Source organism: Schistocerca gregaria, chromosome 2, assembly GCF_023897955.1.
Source record: "Schistocerca gregaria isolate iqSchGreg1 chromosome 2, iqSchGreg1.2, whole genome shotgun sequence".
NCBI classification, from domain to species: domain Eukaryota; kingdom Metazoa; phylum Arthropoda; class Insecta; order Orthoptera; family Acrididae; genus Schistocerca; species Schistocerca gregaria.
Window position 1 is genome coordinate 779,162,350 of NC_064921.1, and position 20,878 is coordinate 779,183,227.

Here is a 20,878-nt window from a genome sequence, read left to right on the forward strand (position 1 = left end):
TGAGACCAGAGCATGGACATAATTAGTTCAGGCATTTTTCAAATGATCATTCATGTTTGATAGATTTAAATATTTTGTGACATCATCTATTTCAATGTGAGGTGCTTTCCTTTCTACTGTTTGTGATGAAATCCTGGACAGTAAAGAACAGTGACCTGAAAAAAGTTGGAAGCAATCGAAATGCGATGCCACAGGAAAGGTAATTAGAATATCACAGGTAGACAAGGATTACAGTTTTGAATTTACCTGGGCAGCATCTTAAGAGGGTTAAAAAGTGTGTTTCACAATGTGATGGAAGTCACGGAAAGCTGATCTCACAATGAGAGGATGAGATGAGATTCCATGGTAGAAAGCTGGTAACTGTCGTCCAGGCTGGAAAATAGCTTCAAGACTGGAAAGCAAATCTGGCAACTTCACATTACTTCAATAGGTTGCCAAGAAAATCAAAATTGTGCGGTGGCCATCTATACTCTTACATGGTAGTGATGCACAAGGAAATTGTTTCAGATGTTTTGTTTCTTAAAATGAGTATATCTACAGAAAAAAGTCTTATTCTTCAAGGAATTTCCTCCCAAAAACATATCATTAACTTTTAAAAGTTTTGCAGCTGGAATAAATAATGTGTAGTCTGTTTGGAGAATTATCGTAGAATTCTCTATAGACAGATGGCATTTGGTGAATTAGTCCACTGCCGATAAGCTAATATCTATGATTAGGTCCAGTTATAACACCAGAAAGTTAAGACACACAAATTACAGTTACCAGTGTGTACAATGACTGTCTTATATACACAAACATACTGTTAACAGCAATGTGAAATGTTAGATACTGAAGACTGAGCGTATTATTTGAAGCAGTAACCAAGTCACTACTTTTGAGTTGGGGTTATGATTAACTTATTATTGCCTGTATCATCTTATCAATTTTCCTAAAATACTTTTTTGCTTACTTTATCTTCACTTAACCGGAACATAATGCCTTCGTTTGAGACTCCGTAAGTTATTATCATTATTTCACACTGCTGTCATTTCTGTGCTGTAAATTTAGTGCATGTAATTATATTATCCACTTCAACTATAATATGAGGAGGGGAAAAAAAGAAAAAAAAACTACAGCAACTGGTACAAGCTAATAATAATCCTTGATGTGACTGTCATGGCGTGAGAGATCCATTTTGTTTGCAGCGCTGCTGACAATGCAACATCATCCAATGCCAGCAGTGTTCTGGTGCTGAGTGAAGCTGACGCAGTGTCAAGCTGCACTACTATTACCTTGTGGAAGTTATTTCTGAGACTGTGTACCACGGAAAGCAGTTTTAGACTTCATTTAGTGCCGAATCACAATTTTAGAAACTGCATCGGTTGTCATGGGGAGATGGGTCAAATTTGGTGAAATATATAGCTAAAGTGTATCCTGGATACAGCAAAATCTGCACGCATGAATCATGGAATTGTCGAAGATCTGGATCAGGAGTAAGGTATGCTAAATTACTGTCAGTATTTTATTAAATCTTTGTCATTGTTGCCAATACTGTAAACAAAATGGACATCTGGAGCCATGACAGTGACACTCTTGATCATTGCTGGTGCTGTCAATGCTGTGCAAAGAATCAATATCTCTCACACCATGACAGTTTTGCACCATGTATAACAATTGCAATGGACATTGGAAATTATCAAAAGGTGTATAAAAACAATAAGCTTTGTTGTCACTGAGTGCAATGCAAAGTCCAAAATTGACTGAAGAAAGATCTATTTACAATGAACCTTCGTACAGATCTTATGCTTACATAAGTTGATAATTAATGTGTCGTATACTCACTCTGTACACTGGTTTGCCATTATTATTTCCAATTCCTATCCTAACAAAACATCCAGTTACTACTCTAGTGAAGAAGGGTAAATGGACAAACCTGAAAAAGAGAATTCGCATGTTCACTGAACCTCAAGTATGTGTGTTAAACATTGACTTAATGCCTACACATCTTATCAAATAAAAAAGGCAAAACAACAAAATGAAACTGCAAAATTAGTACCCAGTTTACCAAGAGTAATGAACATTCTGCTCATTCAACGAAAGCAACTTTTTTTTATACCATCTTGTATACTGTTAGCACTTATATGTATGGGAGTACTTTAATGAAGTAGATTAGTGGTCTCTAAAGGAAGAAAGTGCACTAAGAAATGATGTCTCAATACAGAGCTCCCAGGATGTGTAGTAGCACATTTTTAGCAGCTATAACTTAAAAAGTTTGTGCATTGCACTAAATTAAGTGCCCACCCCCTTTCTCTCTGGCAGTAAAGAACAACTAGTTTTTTTTTTATGTCACTTTGTTATCTTAAGATCTCCGATCAATAGCAGATATGAGTAGGGATTGTGACCATTGTGAGATCATGGACACAGAAAATAAAGACAACTCTTTCAGCCACAAAATGGCCTTGCATGAAGCTCACTATGCTTTCCACAGTCAGATCCTGGTGAAATATTATTGGAAAATTCTTGGAAATTCTGGTCAATGAACTAATGCACACCTTTTCTCCAACCTCTCATGGATGAGTCTTTTATAGAAACTGGAAACAAGGGATAGGTAACCAAAATATTTAACTCTATCTTTAACGCTTTCGCTGCTACAGACAAGCTCCTTGCATTCCATGCTTTGGCTGCTTTTGTTACGGCTGCATTGCTTGTCAAATGTTGGTGCCTGTGCTAAGTCATTCTGTTTGACATAAAATAATTACCATCCGACTTTTTGAGAACTATTAGGTGTCGTCAACTACTAACCCAGATTTGATTATATGGAGTACCTTCACAGATACATAACAGACTTAATGATCTTTTAAAGAAAGAACTCAGTATGTTTTAATGGGCAGCAAATATTCTACATAGATGAAAGTAACATCAAGCAAGCCTCAAAGAAGTGATATGTGACTTCCAATGTGCTTAATATAAATACAGAACTTATTAGATACATTCAGCAGCACCATGATAATGTTTACAATGTTCGCTGCCATTGCAGCTGTGTACAAAAAAGTATTATCACCGGACAATTGTACAGAATACCAGAAATAGTTGGGCAAAATATCTGTGGTGTATTACATAGCACCTCTCTTTACATGTGGATAAATGCAAGAATGTCTGTAACCAAGAGAAAGGACCTGATAGTATCCAATTATAAAATTAGTGGTGAACAACTGGGGTAAGTCAAACCGTGTAAGTATCTAACAGTAACAGTTAGAAATGATATGGCATGGGATGATCACACAAAATCAGCAGTAGGCAAGTTGAAAAGAAGAGTTAAATTTATTGAAAGCTTTCTAGGAAAGTATGGTACATCTATACCATAAGTCACACGTAAGATGCTACTGCAACTAATCCTAGGGCACAATATGTGCAGAAAAGAAAATATCAAATGAACTGAGAAACACACTGCTAGGATCAAAGTAAGTTTGTGTAGCCCATATGAAAGCTTAAGAATAGAGGCTCAGAAAACATAAATGGAGGTTTTTGGAAGAAAGATGACATTATCCTTATACAAATATGTAGGGCAAATTTAGAGAACTGGTATTTTAGAAGACCGTATGTCAATTCTGCTGCCATCATTGTGTATCTAATGTAGAGGTAACAAGAATAAAATACAAGAAATCAGGAAGCGTGTTAGCACGGGATTTGGGAAGGCATGTCAGTCTGGAATCACATCTGCCTGGTGGACGGATGACGAGGGCTGGTGTGCAGGCCAGCCTGGATGTGGCTTTTAGGCAGTTTCCTACATTTGACTATATGAATACTTGACTAGTACCAATGGCCTGAATCAGTTACAGGACTTGCAAAAACAAGTTCTTGGCTTCACATGGATAACACGGATGGGGCACCAGGGAAGGGAAGGATTTCGACATGACGGGCATCCAGCCACCTTATATCACTAACACTGTCAAATTGAGATTAAAACGTGGACGCTGTGTAGATATGAGGTGAAGGCAAGGAAAGAGAAGAGGAGGAAGACTAATAACTTTTCTCTCAATCAATAAACAAATGGAGTAAGACAAATTTACTAACAATGGTACGAAGTAGCCTCCACCATGCAGTATACTGTAGCTTATGTCAGTTTCAATGGCAGGAAAAAATGTGACACCCTCAAGGACTGTATTCAGTGGCATCAGATTATATATGTGCATACTGAGTCAGTCAAATCACTTTAGAAGTAGTGCGAAGGATCTCTGGTAGGATGTCCCTAATTTCAGACATGACAATAGGTGATCAAAGCCCTGACAGAGGATGTGGTTCAGTTGTTCTAGTTTGCATAGTAGAGGGTGGCAAAGGGGCAACTCCTTTCATTGTGGGAAATCTGTTTGAGGACTAGGTCTGAGGGTTAGTCCTTGTCTGTGAAGGCCTTTCTGAGACCATCAGCATAAGGGGGCAAGTGGGGTTCTTGTCACTGCAGATGTGTCGTACCTGGGTGGCCGGGCTGTATGCAAGGGATTTTTTGGCGTGAAAGGTATTACAGCTGTTGAAATGCTGGTATTGTTGTTGGTTGGTCAGTTTCATGTGGACAGAGGCATGGATGGAGCCATCAGGGAAGAGTTGGTCAAGGTAGGTGGTACACAGGATTGATAAGGACCAGGTGAAGCCGATGGGAGAGAAGTGATTGAAGCTGTGAAGGTATGAAGATAGGATATCTGTTTGCATACCTTCCCTTCAAAGGAGAAATAATTGTCGACCAGGATAAAGTTACTGAGGTGTATGAGGAATGGGGTAGTGGGTTTGGGGTCTGAAGGACATTAAAAAAGGTAGTGCTCAATAGCACTAAGATGATGGGCACGAGGTAAGCTGGCGTATAAGGAAGTGGCATCAACAGTGATGAGTAGGGATCCAGGACGTAAATGGACAGGAATGGTGCAGAATCGATGAAGGAAGTAGTTGGTCTCTCTTATGTGGGAGGCTAGATTACAGGTAGCTGGTTGGAAGTGTAGGTCACTGAGGGCCGAAATTCTTTAAGTGGGGGCACAACAACCAGCTATGATGGGGTGGCCAGGATTGTTAGGTTTGTGGATTTTGGGCAGTATGCAGAAGGTAGGTGCACAAGGTGTCATAGGTGTGAGGAGGTTGGTTTGGGTTGTTTGGGGAAGAGACCAAACAACAAGGTCATCGGTCTCATCAAATTAGGGAAGGACACTGCCGTGTCCTTTCAAAGGAACCATCCCGGCATTTGCCTGGAGTGATTTAGGGAAATCACGGAAAACCTAAATCAGGATGGCCGGATGCCAGAATGAACCGTCATCGTCCTGAATGCGAGTCCAGTGTGCTAACCACTGCGTCACCTCGCTCGGAAGGTGTGAGGAGGGAAATGGATTCAGGGCAGAGGTTCTGGGAATGGTCTGAGGCTCTAAGTAGGCATTGGATATTATGTTGGACTTCAGAGGTGGTATCACTCTGGGAGAGTTAGTAGGTGGATGAGGCGCCATAACTGGCAGATGCCTTCCATCAGGTAGTCACTGCAATTCATAACAACAGTGCTGGAACCTTTGTCTGCAGGTAGGATGAGTAGGTCAGCATTTGTTTTGAGGTTGTGCATGGCTGTTCTTTATTCCACTAAAAGGTTGGTGATCTGAGGAGAAGGATGGTGAGGCTAATACCCTTGACACCAACATCCCCATGACCATGGCCTCATCACTATTTAATACTATTTCTCAACATCCTTCCAACTCTAAACCCACTATCTCATTCCTCATACACCTTACTCACTTTATTCTAACTCACAGCTACCTCTCCCTTGAAGGTAAGGTATACAAACAAATCTTCGGCATGGCCATGGGCACCTGAATAGAACCCTATGTCACCCTGTTTATAGGATATCTAAAGGAGATCTCCCTTGCCTCCCAAAATACCAAACCCCTCGTCTGGTTCAGGTTCACTGATGATTTATTCATGAACTAGATTCAGGGCCAAGATACTCTGTCTTCATTCCTTCACAACCTCAACACCTTCTCTTCCACCCACTTCACCTGGCCCTCCTCAACCCAGCATGCCACCTTCCTGGATGTTGACCTCTGTCTCTCTGATGGCTCTGTCCAGACTTTTGTGCACATTAAACTTGCCAATCAATGACAGTATCTGTAGACAGCTGTCGTCTCTTCCAAACCAAAAAAATTCCCCAGGGATTGCATATCTGCAGTGACAAGAACTCCCTTGCCCCATATACTGAGGGTCTCAAAGAGGCCTTCACAGTCAGGCACTATTCTCCAGACCTAGTCCAGAAATAGATCTCCTGTGCCTGTGTCTCCAATTACCTGCCACCCCCAAGAAGTAGTTACAAGGGAGTGCCCCCTTTGTCACCCAATACCACCCCAGACTGGAAAAACAGAACAACATCCCTCATCAGGGCTTTGATTATGTATCATCATGCCTTGAAATGAGGGACATCCTACCCAAGATGCTTCTCACCCCTGCTAAGGTGGTGGTATTTCAACCCACCCAACACCCTAGTCCATCCCTATGCCACTCCAAGTCCCAGCCCCTTGCCACAGGGGTCAAATCCCTGTGGAAGACCCAGGTACAACATTTCACTAATCCACCCACCCAGCACGTCCTATTCCAGTCATTACACACTTATCGTACCTCTTCACTGTGGCATACCAGCTCTGTTGCAATCATTGTACAGTTTTTTTTTTTTTTAATGTATATATATATATATTCTGTGGCTACCAACCGCATTGCAGCTGAACATAACATGCTCGATTTCAATGACAGCTTCACTACCCGAACTATCTGGATCTTCCCCTCCACCAGAAGATTTTCTGAACTGCACTGATAGGAGTTACCCTTACAACACATTCTCCACTCCCACTCAACCTACCGCAACGTACTGTCCCCACACCCTCCAGCGAACAGTTTCCACCCCCCGTTTCCTATCACCTCCTGCCTATTCTTGTCTCCCGTCCTCTTCGTGTGCTGCCATCTGCAATACACCTGCCCATATCCCCTCCTTCAAACCTTCAGAGCTATAGCTAATACATCTTCAACACTGTGAAACAAATCTCTTCTATTGCAAGCTCTTTGCTGTGATATTTTGAAAAAAGATCAAAACATGAAAAATGTCCTGATAATGTAGTTACTATTTCTACACTTTCAAATACTACTGCATTAACTAATAGTAGAATGGGTAACATGCTGGCAAGTGGACTGCTGTGTGGGACGTCTATTACAGATGCAGATGACAGAGTAGACATTTGCCTGTGCTTAAACCATTTAACTGAAGCTGAGAAACTGAGTATGATACTTAAGTGACCAATTTATAAGCATGTTCTATAGCTAGTTTTGGACATCAGTCTGTTGGAAGATGTCTGCCTCCAGAAAGCTTATAATAACTAACAATAGTTGAGATTACGAAATTCAGCACATTTTTTCAAACTCCGACAGCACAAATTTTGTGCATCTGATTCATATTATCACCTGTAACTCATAGTGGACTTTGGCACACACAAAAAATTGAACAGTTTCATTGATTATCATTCCCGAAGAGGACATACTTTTATGTGTCTCATTGTTATGATGGACAAGACATTTTGTCATGTTAATCAGCCATAGTTGCAACATACTGACACAAATTATTTACAAAAGAATGGAATGATTGCTAGAAATCATTATTGGAGTAGATCAGTTTCCATTCTGAAAAATGTAGAAACATACTTGGGTTACGGATATCACAATTTATCATACAAGGTGAAGCTCGAAAAAGGCAAGTGTATTTTTATGGCATTACGAATATGTAGAGGAAGCTTTTGGCATTGTTGATTGCACTACTGCAGCTTTGTAATTCGGAATTATGCAAAGATGAAACAAAGGGTACAAAAGGTTGTCACAACTTGTATTGAAACCAGGCTGCAGTTACAGGAGTGGAAGGATATGAAAGTGAAGCAGTGGTTGAGAGTGGAATCATACAGAACTGTAGCTTATCCCTTATGTTACTCCACCTGCATATTGAGCAAACAGTAAAGGAAACCAGTGAGAAATTTGGAAAGATAAAAGCCTCCCCCATGCAGCATGGACCTTGCCATCGGTGGGGAGGCTTGTGTGCCTCAGCGATACAGATAGCCATACCGTAGGTGCAACCACAATTGGGGGGGGGGGGGGGGGGGGGTTTATCTGTTGAGAGGCCAAACAAACGCGTGGTTCCTCAAGAGGAGCAGTAGCCTTTTCAGTAGTTGCAGGGGCAACAGTCTGGATGATTGACTGATCTGGCCTTGTAACACTAACCAAAACGCCCTTGCTGTGCTGGCACTGCAAACGGCTGAAAGCAAGGGGAGACTACGGCTGTAATTTTTCCCGAGGGCATGCAGCTTTACTGTATGGTTAAATGATGATGGCGTCCTCTTGGGTAAAATATTCCGGAGGTAAAATAGTCCCCCATTCAGATCTCCAGGCGGGGACTACTTAGGACGACGACGTTATCAGGAGAAAGAAAACTGGATCGGAGCGTGGAATGTCAGATCCCTTAATTGGGCAGGTAGGTTAGAAAATTTAAAAAGGGAAATGCATAGGTTAAAGTTAGATATAGTGGGAATTAGTGAAGTTCGGTGGCAGAAGGAAAAAGACTTTTGGTCAGGCGAATACAGGGTTATAAATACAAAATCAAATAGAGGTATTGCAGGAGTAGGTTTAATAATGAATTATATGAGTGCGGGTAAGCTACTACAAACAACATAGTGAACGCATAATTGTGGCCAAGATAGACACGAAGCCCTCGCCTACTACAGTAGTACAAGTTTATATGCCAACTAGCTCTGCAGATGACGAAGAAATTGAAGAAATGTATGATCAAACAAAAGAAATTATTCAGATGGTGAAGGGAGCCAAAAATTTAATAATCATGGGTGACTGGAATTCATAGTAGGAAAAGGGAGAGAAGGAAACGTAGTAGGTGAATATGGATTGGAGGTAAGAAATGAAAGAGGAAGCCGCCTGGTAGAATTTTGCACAGAGCACAACTTAATCATAGCTAACACTTGGTTCAAGATCATAAGAAGGTTGTATACATGGAAGAAGCCTGGGGATACTGACAGGTTTCAGATAGATTATATAATGGTATGACAGAAATTTAGGAACCAGGTTTTAAATTGTAAGACATTTCCAAGGGCAGATGTGGACTCTGACCACAATCTATTGGTTATGAACTGTAGATTAAAGCTGAAGAAACAGCAAAAAGGTGAGAATTTAAGGAGATGGGACCTGGATAAACTGACTAAACCAGAAGTTGTACAGAGTTTCAAGGAGAGCATAAGGGAACAATTGCAGGAATGGGGGAAAGAAATACAGTAGAAGAATAATGGATAGCTTCGAGGGATGAAGTAGTGAAGGCAGCAGAGGATAATGTAGGTAAAAAGATGAGGGATGCTAGAAATCCTTGGGTAACAGAAGGGATAATGAATTTAATTGATGAAAGGAGTAAATACAGGGTGTTTCAAAAATGACCGGTATATTTGAAACGGCAATAAAAACTAAACGGGCAGCGGTAGAAATACACCGTTTGTTCAATATGCTTGGGACAACAGTACATTTTCAGGCGGACAAACTTTCGAAATTATACAGTAGTTACAATTTTCAACAACAGATGGCGCTGCAAGTGATGTGAAAGATATAGAAGACAACGCAGTCTGTGGGTATGTCATTCTGTACGTCGTCTTTCTGCTGTAAGCGTGTGCTGTTCACAACGTGCAAGTGTGCTGTGGACAACATGGTTTATTCCTTAGAACAGAGGATTTTTCTGGTGTTGGAATTCCACCGCCTAGAACACAGTGTTGTTGCAACAAGACGAAGCTTCCAACGGAGGTTTAATTTAACCAAAGGACCGAAAAGTGATACAATAAAGGATCTGTTTGAAAAATTTCAACGGACTGGGAACGTGACGGATTAACGTGCTGGAAAGGTAGGGCGACCGCGTACGGCAACCACAGAGGGCAGCGCGCAGCTAGTGCAGCAGGTGATCCAACAGCGGCCTCGGGTTTCCGTTCGCCGTGTTGCAGCTGCGGTCCAAATGACGCCAACATCCACATATCATCTCTTGCGCCAGAGTTTACACCTCTATCCATACAAAATTCAAACGCGGCAACCCCTCAGCGCCGCTACCATTGCTGCATGAGAGACATTCGCTAACGATATAGTGCACAGGATTGATGACGGCGATATGCATGTGGGCAGCATTTGGTTTACTGACGAAGCTTATTTTTACCTGGACGGCTTCGTCAATAAACAGAACTGGTGCATATGGGGAACCGAAAAGCCCCATGTTGCAGTCCCATCGTCCCTGCATCCTCAAAAAGTACTGGTCTGGGCCGCCATTTCTTCCAAAGTAATCATTGGCTCATTTTTCAGATCCGAAACGATTACTGCATCACGCTATCTGGACATTCTTCGTGAATTTGTGGCGGTACAAACTGCCTTAGACGACACTGCGAACACCTCGTGGTTTATGCAAGATGGTGCCCGGCCACATCGCACAGCCGACGTCTTTAATTTCCTGAATGAATATTTCGATGATCGTGTGATTGCTTTGGGCTATCCGAAACATACAGGAGGCGGCGTGGATTGGCCTCCCTATTCGCCAGACACGAACCCCTGTGACTTCTTTCTGTGGGGACACTTGAAAGACCAGGTGTACCGCCAGGATCCAGAAACAATTGAACAGCTGAAGCAGTACATCTCATCTGCATGTGAAGCCATTCCGCCAGACACGTTGTCAAAGGTTTCGGGTAATTTCATTCAGAGACTACGCCATATTATTGCTACGCATGGTGGATATGTGGAAAATATCGTACTATAGAGTTTCCCAGACCGCAGCGCCATATGTTGTTGACAATTGTAACTACTGTAATTTCGAAAGTTTGTCTGCCTGAAAATGTACTGTTGTCCCAAGCATATTGGAACAAACGGTGTATTTCTATCGCTGCTCGTTTAGTTTGTATTGCCGTTTCAAATATACCGGTCAGTTTTGAAACACCCTGTATAAAAATGCAGTAAATGAAGCAGGCAAAAAAGAATACAAATATCCCAAAAATGAGATTGACAGGAAGTGCTAAATGGCTAAGCAGTGATGGCTAGAGGACAAATGTAAGGATGTAGAGGCTTATCTCACGGGGGGTAAGATAGACACTGCCAACAGGAAAATTAAAGAGACATTTGGAGAAAAGAGAACCACTTGTATGAATATCAAGAGCTCAGATGGAAACCCAGTTCTAAGCAAAGAAGGGAAAGCAGAAATGTGGAAGAAGTATATAGAAGGTCAATACAAGGGCGATGCACTTGAGGACAATATTATGGAAATGGAAGAGGATGTAGATGAAATGGGAGATATGATACTGCATGAAGAGTTTGACAGGGCACTGAAAGATCTGAGTCGAAACAAGGCCCCAGGAGCAGACAACATTCCATTAGAACTACTGACAGCCTTGGGAGAACCAGTCCTGACAAAACTCTACCATCTGGCGAGCAAGATATATATGAGACAGGCGAAATGCCCTCAGACTTCAAGAAGAATATAATAATTCCAATCACAAAGAAAGCAGGTGTTGACAGATGTGAAAAATTACCGAACTATCAGTTTAATAAGTCACACCTGCAAAATACTAACACGAATTCTTTACAGACGAATGGAAAAACTGGTAGAAGCGAACCTAGGAGAAGATTAGTTTGGATTTCATAGAAATATTGGAACACGTGAGGCAATACTGACCCTATGACTTACCTTAGAAGCTAGATTAAGGAAAGGCAAACCTACATTTCTAGCATTTGTAGACTTAGAGAAAGCTTTTGACAATGTTGACTGGAACACTCTCTTTCAAATTCTGAAGGTGGGAAGGGTAAAATACAGGGAGCGAAAGGCTATTTACAATTTGTACAGAAACCAGATGGCAGTTATAAGAGTCGAGGGACATGAAAGGGAAGCAGTGGTTGGGAAGGGAGTGAGACAGGGTTGTAGCCTCTCCCTGATGTTATTCAATCTGTATATTGAGCAAGCAGTGAAGGAAACAAAAGAAAAGTTCGGAGTAGGAATTAAAATCCATGGAGAAGAAATAAAAACTCTTGAGGTTCGCCGATGACATAGTAATTCTGTCAGAGACAGAAAAGGACCTGGAAGAGCAGTTGAACGGAATGGACAGTGTCTTGAAAGGAGGATATAAGATGACAACAAAAGCAAAATGAGGATCATGGAATGTAGTCGAATTAAGTAAGGTGATGCTGAGGGTATTAGATTAGGAAATGAGACACTTGAAGTAGTACAGGAGTTTTGCTATTTGGGGAGCAAAATAAATGATGGTTGTCGAAGTAGAGAGGATATAAAATGTAGACTGGCAATGGCAAGGAAAGTGTTTGTGAAGAAGAGAAATTTGTTAACATCGAGTATTGATTTAAGTGTCAGGCAGACATTTCTGAAAGTATTTGTATGGAGTGTAGCCATGTATGGAAGTGAAACATGGACGATAAATAGTTTAGACAAGAAGAGAATAGAAGCTTTCAAAATGTGGTGCTACAGAAGAAGGCTGAAGATTTGATGGGTAGATCACATAACTAATGAGGAAGTATTGAATAGAATTGGGGAGGAGTTTGTGGCACAACTTGACTAGAAGAAGGGATCGGTTGGTAGGACATGATCTGAGGCATTGAGGGATCACAAATTTAGTACTGGAGGGCAGCATGGAGGGTAAAAATCGTAGAGGGAGACCAAAAGATGAATAAACTAAGCAGATTCAGAAGGAATTAACAGTAGTAGCTCCTGGTCATTGAAGTTATTTTGTCTACTCCGTACAGGAAACACTGCAGAGGTACAGCTTGTCTGTAAACTGAAAAGTGAGCAGTGCTTCTTGTGGGTTAGGTTGCTGCAGTAGTTACTGGGAGATGAAGAAGCTTGCAAAGGATACAGTAGCATGGAGAGCTGCATCAAACCAGTCTCAGGACTGAAAACAACAACAACAAAAGTTCAAGAAACAAAAATTAAAACTTTTAGGCTTGTCAACAACATTGTAATTCGGTCAGAGATGGCAGAGGATACAAAAGCTACAGTCCAGTCAACAAAGGAAAATTGGGGTAGGAGGGAACTCATATAACCACAAACATTTTTACAGTGGTAGGGGAGTATCATGAACAACATACTAAAAATCCCTCTGGTGGGGTATGAGTGTGGGGATGGGGACATTTAATGGTCACTTTTCATGTTTTTCTTGAATAACTCGAACTGGAGCTTCTGGTGAAAATGATTCCCAGTACACAATTACACTACATTAAATTTTTCAAAAATGCAGTTTTCTCTAGGACTAAAGATTTCTGCATTGCAGGGTTGGAAAAATCACATATTACAAAAACCAGTGTTTTAATGGTATAAAATTAGTTTTTTGCTGTTAAATGAAGTGTGTAAAGAACAAGTATTAAATGTGAATACGACTTCTAAGTGCACTAGTCATTTTGAGGGGATAAATTATGTTCTGGTGGCAGGGATGTGGGTGGAGAGTAGAAACGCAAGGAAAGGTGGGTCACCAGGTTGTGGTTATGCACTCCCCTCCTTGACAACTGAAAAGTTGAAAAGTTAGAAGTCAGTTCTTCACTATCTGCCTCACTGTATCACAAGATGTTACTACAGGGTGTTTCACAAAGTTATACCAATCCTCTGCAGCACACATTATAATCAGTGGCTACACAATGTGCAAACATACATGGTTGGTGGTTATTTTCTACAAATAATACTAATGCAAGAGCCACATAGGGACAGAATCTACACAAATCTCTGTCCACTTTTCTGTACTGTTAGAGAGAAAATCCATTTTTAGTATCCTGTACGTCAGGACTAGCATTCTTCCGGGAAAAGCAACCTAACCCACAAGAACCACTGCTCACTTTTCAGTTTACAGACAAGCTGTACCTCTGCAGTATTTTCTGTATGGAATAGACAAAATAACTTCAATGACCAATTTCAGTTTATTAAGTGAGTACTTATTTGCAGTTGTTAAGTAGGCTTTTATGTAAAATGTGTTCCTATAAACAATGACTGACAAGTGTACAATCTGTAAGTTTGATGTCATGACTTCTATAGCATTGGTGGTAAAGTGATTGGATTGATAAATGTGGCAACTCATTGCTGTCTATCATTGGCAGTGTACTGTAAAGCTGTGCAATTGTGTTCTCAATTGGTGGTGAATTAATGTATGACAAAGTTACTGCACTTCTCCCGCCGTTAATTGTGTTACTAGTAGAATGCATAAATTTCTTCCATTCAGGAACTGCTGGCACTTCTAGGATGGACTGCACCGAGTGAAGCCACCTACCACACATCCACACTATACCCTTCTCCCAAGGTGGGTATGAATATGTTTGATAGATCATGTTCAAGCCGCTTGACCTATGTTGAAATATCTGAAGGTCTATAGCACCTATACTCTGTTCATCATAACAATAAACCTATGTAAACATTACACCATGTATTCTTCCACGACTGCTGGAATCTCACTGGATTTCGTTTCATGTGGATTGCAAACAAATGTGAGACCAGTACTGTCAAGTACGATCATAAGGATGTGTTTTATGCTGTGTTGCACATACAAAGACTGAGCAATAAGGCGGGACAACAGCTTTACCGGCACATTAAACTTGTACAGCAACTGGCCAGCCAATGCTCCACCTACCCTGCAATGATGTGAGCAGTTGCAGTTAAGATGTAAAAAAGAGATGAGCAAAGAAACAATATAGCTTTGAACGTCATTTAATTTTTAAAGAGATTGAAACAGTATTCCGAGAAACTCCAGCACTACCTCAAGCTTCTTAGGTGGCCACAAAGAAATCATAAAATGCACTCGTTCTCATCTGATACAGTATTCTAATTATAAACAAGAGTGATGAAAATTTCTAACTTACACATAGGGTAATTTTTCTGAGGGAGTTGTGTGAAGCAAAAGCATCTACAGGGATTTCACTGTACCGTTGAATACTAAAGCCACTGAAGGTATTAATTACACTCAGTCATCTGGTAATCCCTTAGTCCTTTCCTTATCCGAATCTGATAAATACATTTCAATTCTGGAAGTGTCACCTGCTATGTTGATAATGAGCCTATCAACAACAGAGTCCACAAAGCCAACCAGGCGCCGTATTTTCTCTCCTTGTTTTATGACGAGCTGTTCTATATCCCGCCAGTGTTCGGCAGTGACATGTGAAAAAGCTGCTTGCATTAGTTCCAGTATGTCTGGCAACTTAACAATCTCGTTACTTCTCAGGCCAAATCTCGCAAATTGGTTCCAGATCAGTTCTGTTGGGTTCATATTGTAATGGTACAGTAGCAAATGAAAAAAAAAAAAAAAAAAAAAAAAAAAAAAAAAAAAAAAAAAACCCAGCATTTGTGTGATGTACTCGATGATGTGAGAATGATTGTTTTTCATTTTTCTACGATACTTATTTACCTCAGTGGTATTAAAACGATAATCCAAACAAAGAGGATTTGGTTTTTTGTTTTTGCCTTAAAAATTAAATTTTTACGTTTTCTTAATTTAAGCTACTTTTATGAACAGTCTTTCATAAAACATTGATAATTAAGGATTCGTATTGGAAATGAAAACAGGAATTTTGCGCCCAATATGTTATTAGAAACAAGAAGACTTGTATTATTCATAAAAAAGATGATGAGTTTTATAATTACAATATGTAGGGATTTTGAATTGAACGAGAAACAAAGAATGATACTGGGGAGATTGGAACTAAAGAATCATCAGCTGTATTTGGTTAACACTCCATTATGCTATCGAGTGCACTACACTTACGATGTGGATTTATGTATCAACTGTATTACAGTGACTGGGAAAACTTCAGAACTGATTATCTCCGTAAATTTATGAAAAAAATTAACAATAGCCTATTTCTCAGCACTTTTTAACTGTATTCCACATGTGTGTTTCACTACAGAACAGAAAGCAGGCTCAGCCATTTTTATACAATCCGAGTACAATGCCACAGAGGCTGTACTGTACCCAATTTTTGAAATAAAAACTGTGTAGCTAATGCACGATTCAGAAAAACGTTGATGGCTGTTAATACAATTGAATACCTTAAAAAAGTTTCATTTAACGTAATAATATATCTAATACAAAAGTAGAATCTACTTCCAAGAGTGTAACACCACATGTGTGCTATGGCTTCTGACCAATCATTGTGTTTGTGTTTGTTTACATCAGGTTTATTCTTGCAGGGGGAGACAATTTACACCTCTTGGCTTCCTCAGATGATGGAAGAGCTAAGGCTTGGATGGTGTGTTCAATAACTGTCATGCTGAAAAGCATTCCAGCCAGTGATAGCGGAGACAATGAAATTGACATTGTCGGATACTACTGACAGAATGTTACCTATATTATAGATTCTTCTATGTGTATAATTACACAGGTGACAGCTCCAGTGATTGGACTTTCTTTACGTAATAGCTCACCTAACAACTGCAAATAAGCACTCATTTAATAAAATGAAAGTAACTCCACAATATAACCACTGTAGTCACACAAGAGAAATGGGCAGGAAATGCTGGGGGTAAGGCCCATCTGCAAAATGGAAAGTGAGCAGTGCTTGTAGTGGGGGACATTGCCTCTCCTGGAAAAATGCTGGCGATGATGCACAGGATGACTAAGAATTTCCCCACTATCAGTGCAGAGAATTACACCGACTCTACTCATATTTATTATTATTATTATTATTATTAATAACTCATAATTGTATTCCATGTAGCATTAATGCACTTTATGGCAAATAAATGGCCCCACGCAAACCTGTGCAGTGCATCACCAGTGATTCATAAGCTGCATTGCGGAGGTTCGGTATAACTTTGTGAAACATCCTTTGGTTGTTTCTTGTGATATAATGATGAATCACCAACTCGCTCTTCAGATTGCAGAACTATGAAGGAGGGAAAGCAGAAAGACAATTAGGTGACCTACCTTCCCTCATGCTTCTACTCCATCCCCAGCTGCTCCACCCGTTTACACCCCCAGAACACTATTTATACCCCAACATGGTGCTGCTGAACTTACATGTGGCACGCACAATTAATAACTGTTCTTAATCCACTTCTTTTAACAATAAACATTAATTTTATACCATTAACACGCCATTTCTTTGGCCGGAGATAGTGGTCATGTGTGCACAAGTGTGTGTGTGTGGGAGGGGGGGGGGGGGGGGGGCTCCTTTCTGAAGGACCATGTCCGAGAGCTCAGATGAGTAACACTTTTAGTTGTACCTGTCTGCAACTCAACTCGCCATCTTTACGGCAAGTAGCTATCTATCCTTTCCACAACACTGATGCTATTCCAACCTGGACTTTCCACTGTTTGATTTTTAATAATCGGCGATTTTCAATCCCCTGCAACTTCAAAACTATTAGTCCTAGAGAAAAATGAATGTTTTTTTTTTTGTTTTTTTGCAGGCAATTTTAAGATAATTTAATTTTGCACTAGGAAACATTTTTGCTAGAAACCATAATTTTCTAGACATTCCAGAAAAACAAAAATGTGACCTTTACACAGCAAGGGTCCCCCCCCCCCCCCCCTGATGTTTGTACCCCACCGGCATGGATTTTTAGTATACGACACTCCCTCCTACCACTGTACAAAATTAAATCAAGCAATGCTGAGGAAATTAGATAAGGACATGAGAAACTAAGGGCCGATTGCTTAAACTGTCCTGACTTCAGGTCAATTTTGATGTTAGCTTAGAAATTGAACAGTATTTAGTACTCCATTTTATTGTGTAACACTGAACTTTGTTCCAACTAAGGAGATTGGTGTCTAAGCCAGCATGATACATGTTGTGTTGTTGTCTTCAGTCCTGAGACTGGTTTGATGCAGCTCTCCATGCTACTCTATCCTGTGCAAGCTGCTTCATCTCCCAGTACCTACTGCAACCTACATCCTTCTGAATCTGCTTAGTGTACTCATCTCTCGGTCTCCCTCTACGATTTTTACCCTCCACGCTGCCCTCCAATGCTAAATTTGTGATCCCTTGATGCCTCAAAACATGTCCTACCAACCGATCCCTTCTTCTAGTCAAGTTGTGCCACAAACTTCTCTTCTCCCCAATCCTATTCAATACCTCCTCATTAGTTACGAGATCTATCCACCTTATCTTCAGTATTCTTCTGTAGCACCACATTTCAAAAGCTTCTATTCTCTTCTTGTCCAAACTAGTTATCGTCCATGTTTCACTTCCATACATGGCTACACTCCAAACAAATACTTTCAGAAACGACTTCCTGATACATAAATCTATATTTGATGTTAACAAATTTCTCTTCTTCAGAAACGCTTTCCTTGCCATTGCCAGTCTACATTTTATATCCTCTCTACTTCGACCATCATCAGTTATTTTACTTCCTAAATAGCAAAACTCCTTTACTACTTTAAGTGTCTCATTTCCTAATCTAATTCCCTCAGCATCACCCGATTTAATTTGACTACATTCCATTATCCTCGTTTTGCTTTTGTTAATGTTCATCTTATATCCTCCTTTCAAGACACTGTCCATTCCGTTCAACTGCTCTTCCAAGTCCTTGGCCGTCTCTGACAGAATTACAATTTCATCGGCGAACCTCAAAGTTTTTACTTCCTCTCCATGAATTTTAATACCTACTCCGAATTTTTCTTTTGTTTCCTTTACTGCTTGCTCAATATACAGATTGAATAACATCGGGGAGAGGCTACAACCCTGTCTCACTCCTTTCCCAACCACTGCTTCCCTTTCATGCCCCTCGACTCTTATTACTGCCATCTGGTTTCTGTACAAATTATAAATAGCCTTTCGTTCCCTGTATTTTACCCCTGCCACCTTTAGAATTTGAAAAAGAGTATTCCAGTCAACATTGTCAAAAGCTTTCTCTAAGTCTACAAATGCTAGAAACGTAGGTTTGCCTTTTCTTAATCTTTCTTCTAAGATAAGTCGTAAGGTCAGTATTGCCTCACGTGTTCCAACATTTTGACGGAATCCAAACTGATCCTCCCCGAGGTCTGCATCTACCAGTTTTTCCATTCGTCTGTAAAGAATTCGCGTTAGTATTTTGCAGCCGTGGCTTATTAAACTGATAGTTCGGTAATTTTCACATCTGTCAGCACCTGCTTTCTTTGGGATTGGAATTATTATATTCTTCTTGAAGTCTGAGGGTATTTCGCCTGTCTCATACATCTTGCTCACCAGCTGGTAGAGTTTTGTCAAGACTGGCTCTCCCAAGGCCGTCAGTAGTTCTAATGGAATGTTGTCTACTCCCGGGGCCTTGTTTCGACTCAGATCTTTCAGTGCTCTGTCAAACTCTTCACGCAGTATCGTATCTCCCATTTCGTCTTCATCTACATCCTCTTCTATTTCCATAATATTGTCCTCAAGTACATCGCCCATGTATTAACCTTCTATATACTCCTTCCACCTTTCTGCCTTCCCTTCTTTGCTTAGAACTGGGCTGCCATCTGAGCTCTTGATATTCATACACGTGGTTCTCTTCTCTCCAAAGGTCTCTCTAATTTTCCTGTAGGCAGTATCTATCTTACCCCTACTGAGATAAGCTTCTACATCCTTACATTTGTCCTCTAGCCATCCCTGTTTAGCCATTTTGCACTTCCTGTTGATCTCATTTTTGAGACGTTTGTATTCCTTTTTGCCTGCTTCATTTACTGCATTTTATATTTTCTCCTTTCATCAATTAAATTCAATATTTCTTCTGTTACCCAAGGATTTCTAGCAGCCCTCGTCTTTGTACCTACTTTATCCTCTGCTGCCTTCACTACTACATCCCTCAGAGCTACCCATTCTTCTTCTACTGTATTTCTTTCCCCTATTCCTGTCAATTGTTCCCTTATGCTCTCTCAAACTCTGTACAACCTCTGGTTCTTTCAGTTTATCCAGGTCCCATCTCCTTAATTTCCCACATTTTTGCAGTTTCTTCAGTTTTAATCTACAGGTCATAACCAATAGATTGTGGTCAGAGTCCACATCTGCCCCTGGAAATGTCTTACAACTTAAAACCTGGTTCCTAAATCTCTGTCTTACCATTATATAATCTATCTGATACCTTTTAGTATCTCCAGGGTTCTTCCACGTATACAACCTTCTTTCATGATTCTTAAACCAAGTGTTAGCTATGATTAAGTTGTGCTCTGTGCAAAATTCTACTAGGCGGCTTCCTCTTTCATTTCTTAGCCCCAATCCATATTCACCTACTATGTTTCCTTCTCTCCCTTTTCCTACACTCGAATTCCAGTCACCCATTACTATTAAATTTTCGTCTCCCTTCACTATCTGAATAATTTCTTTTATTTCATCGTACATTTCTTCAATTTCTTCATCATCTACAGAGCTAGTTGGCATATAAACTTGTACTACTGTAGTAGGTGTGGGCTTCGTATCTATCTTGGCCACAATAATGCGTTCATTATGCTGTTTGTAGTAGCTTACCCGCATTCCTATTTTCCTATTCATTATTAAACCTACTCCTGCATTACCCCTATTTGATTGCGTGTTTATAACCTTGTACTCACCTGACCAGTCTTGTTCCTCCTGCCACCGAACTTCACTAATTCCCACTATATCTAACTTTAACCTATCCATTTCCCTTTTTAAATTTTCTAACCTACCTGCCCGATTAAGGGATCTGACATTCCATGCTCTGATCCGTAGAACGCCAGTTTTCTTTCTCCTGATAACGACATCCTCCTGAGTAGTCCCCGCCCGGAGATCCGAATGGGAGACTATTTTACCTCCGGAATATTTTACCCAAGAGGATGCCATCATCATTTAATCATACAGTAAAGCTGCATGTCCTCGGGAAAAATTACGGCTGTAGTTTCCCCTTGCTTTCAGCCGTTCGCAGTACCAGCACAGC

The 20,878-nt window shown here is 40.5% G+C and overlaps 1 protein-coding gene across 1 annotated transcript in view; it reads right to left on the reverse strand.

Annotated features, from left to right (window-relative positions):
• The window catches only part of LOC126335025 (RNA polymerase-associated protein RTF1 homolog), a 120,467-nt gene that overhangs the window by 66,605 nt on the left and 32,984 nt on the right, over nucleotides 1-20,878 (reverse strand). Inside the window, exon 7 of the mRNA XM_049997865.1 lies at nucleotides 1,822-1,912. Coding sequence (XP_049853822.1) covers nucleotides 1,822-1,912 — 91 coding nt within the window. The remainder of the gene's footprint in view (nucleotides 1-1,821; nucleotides 1,913-20,878) is intronic.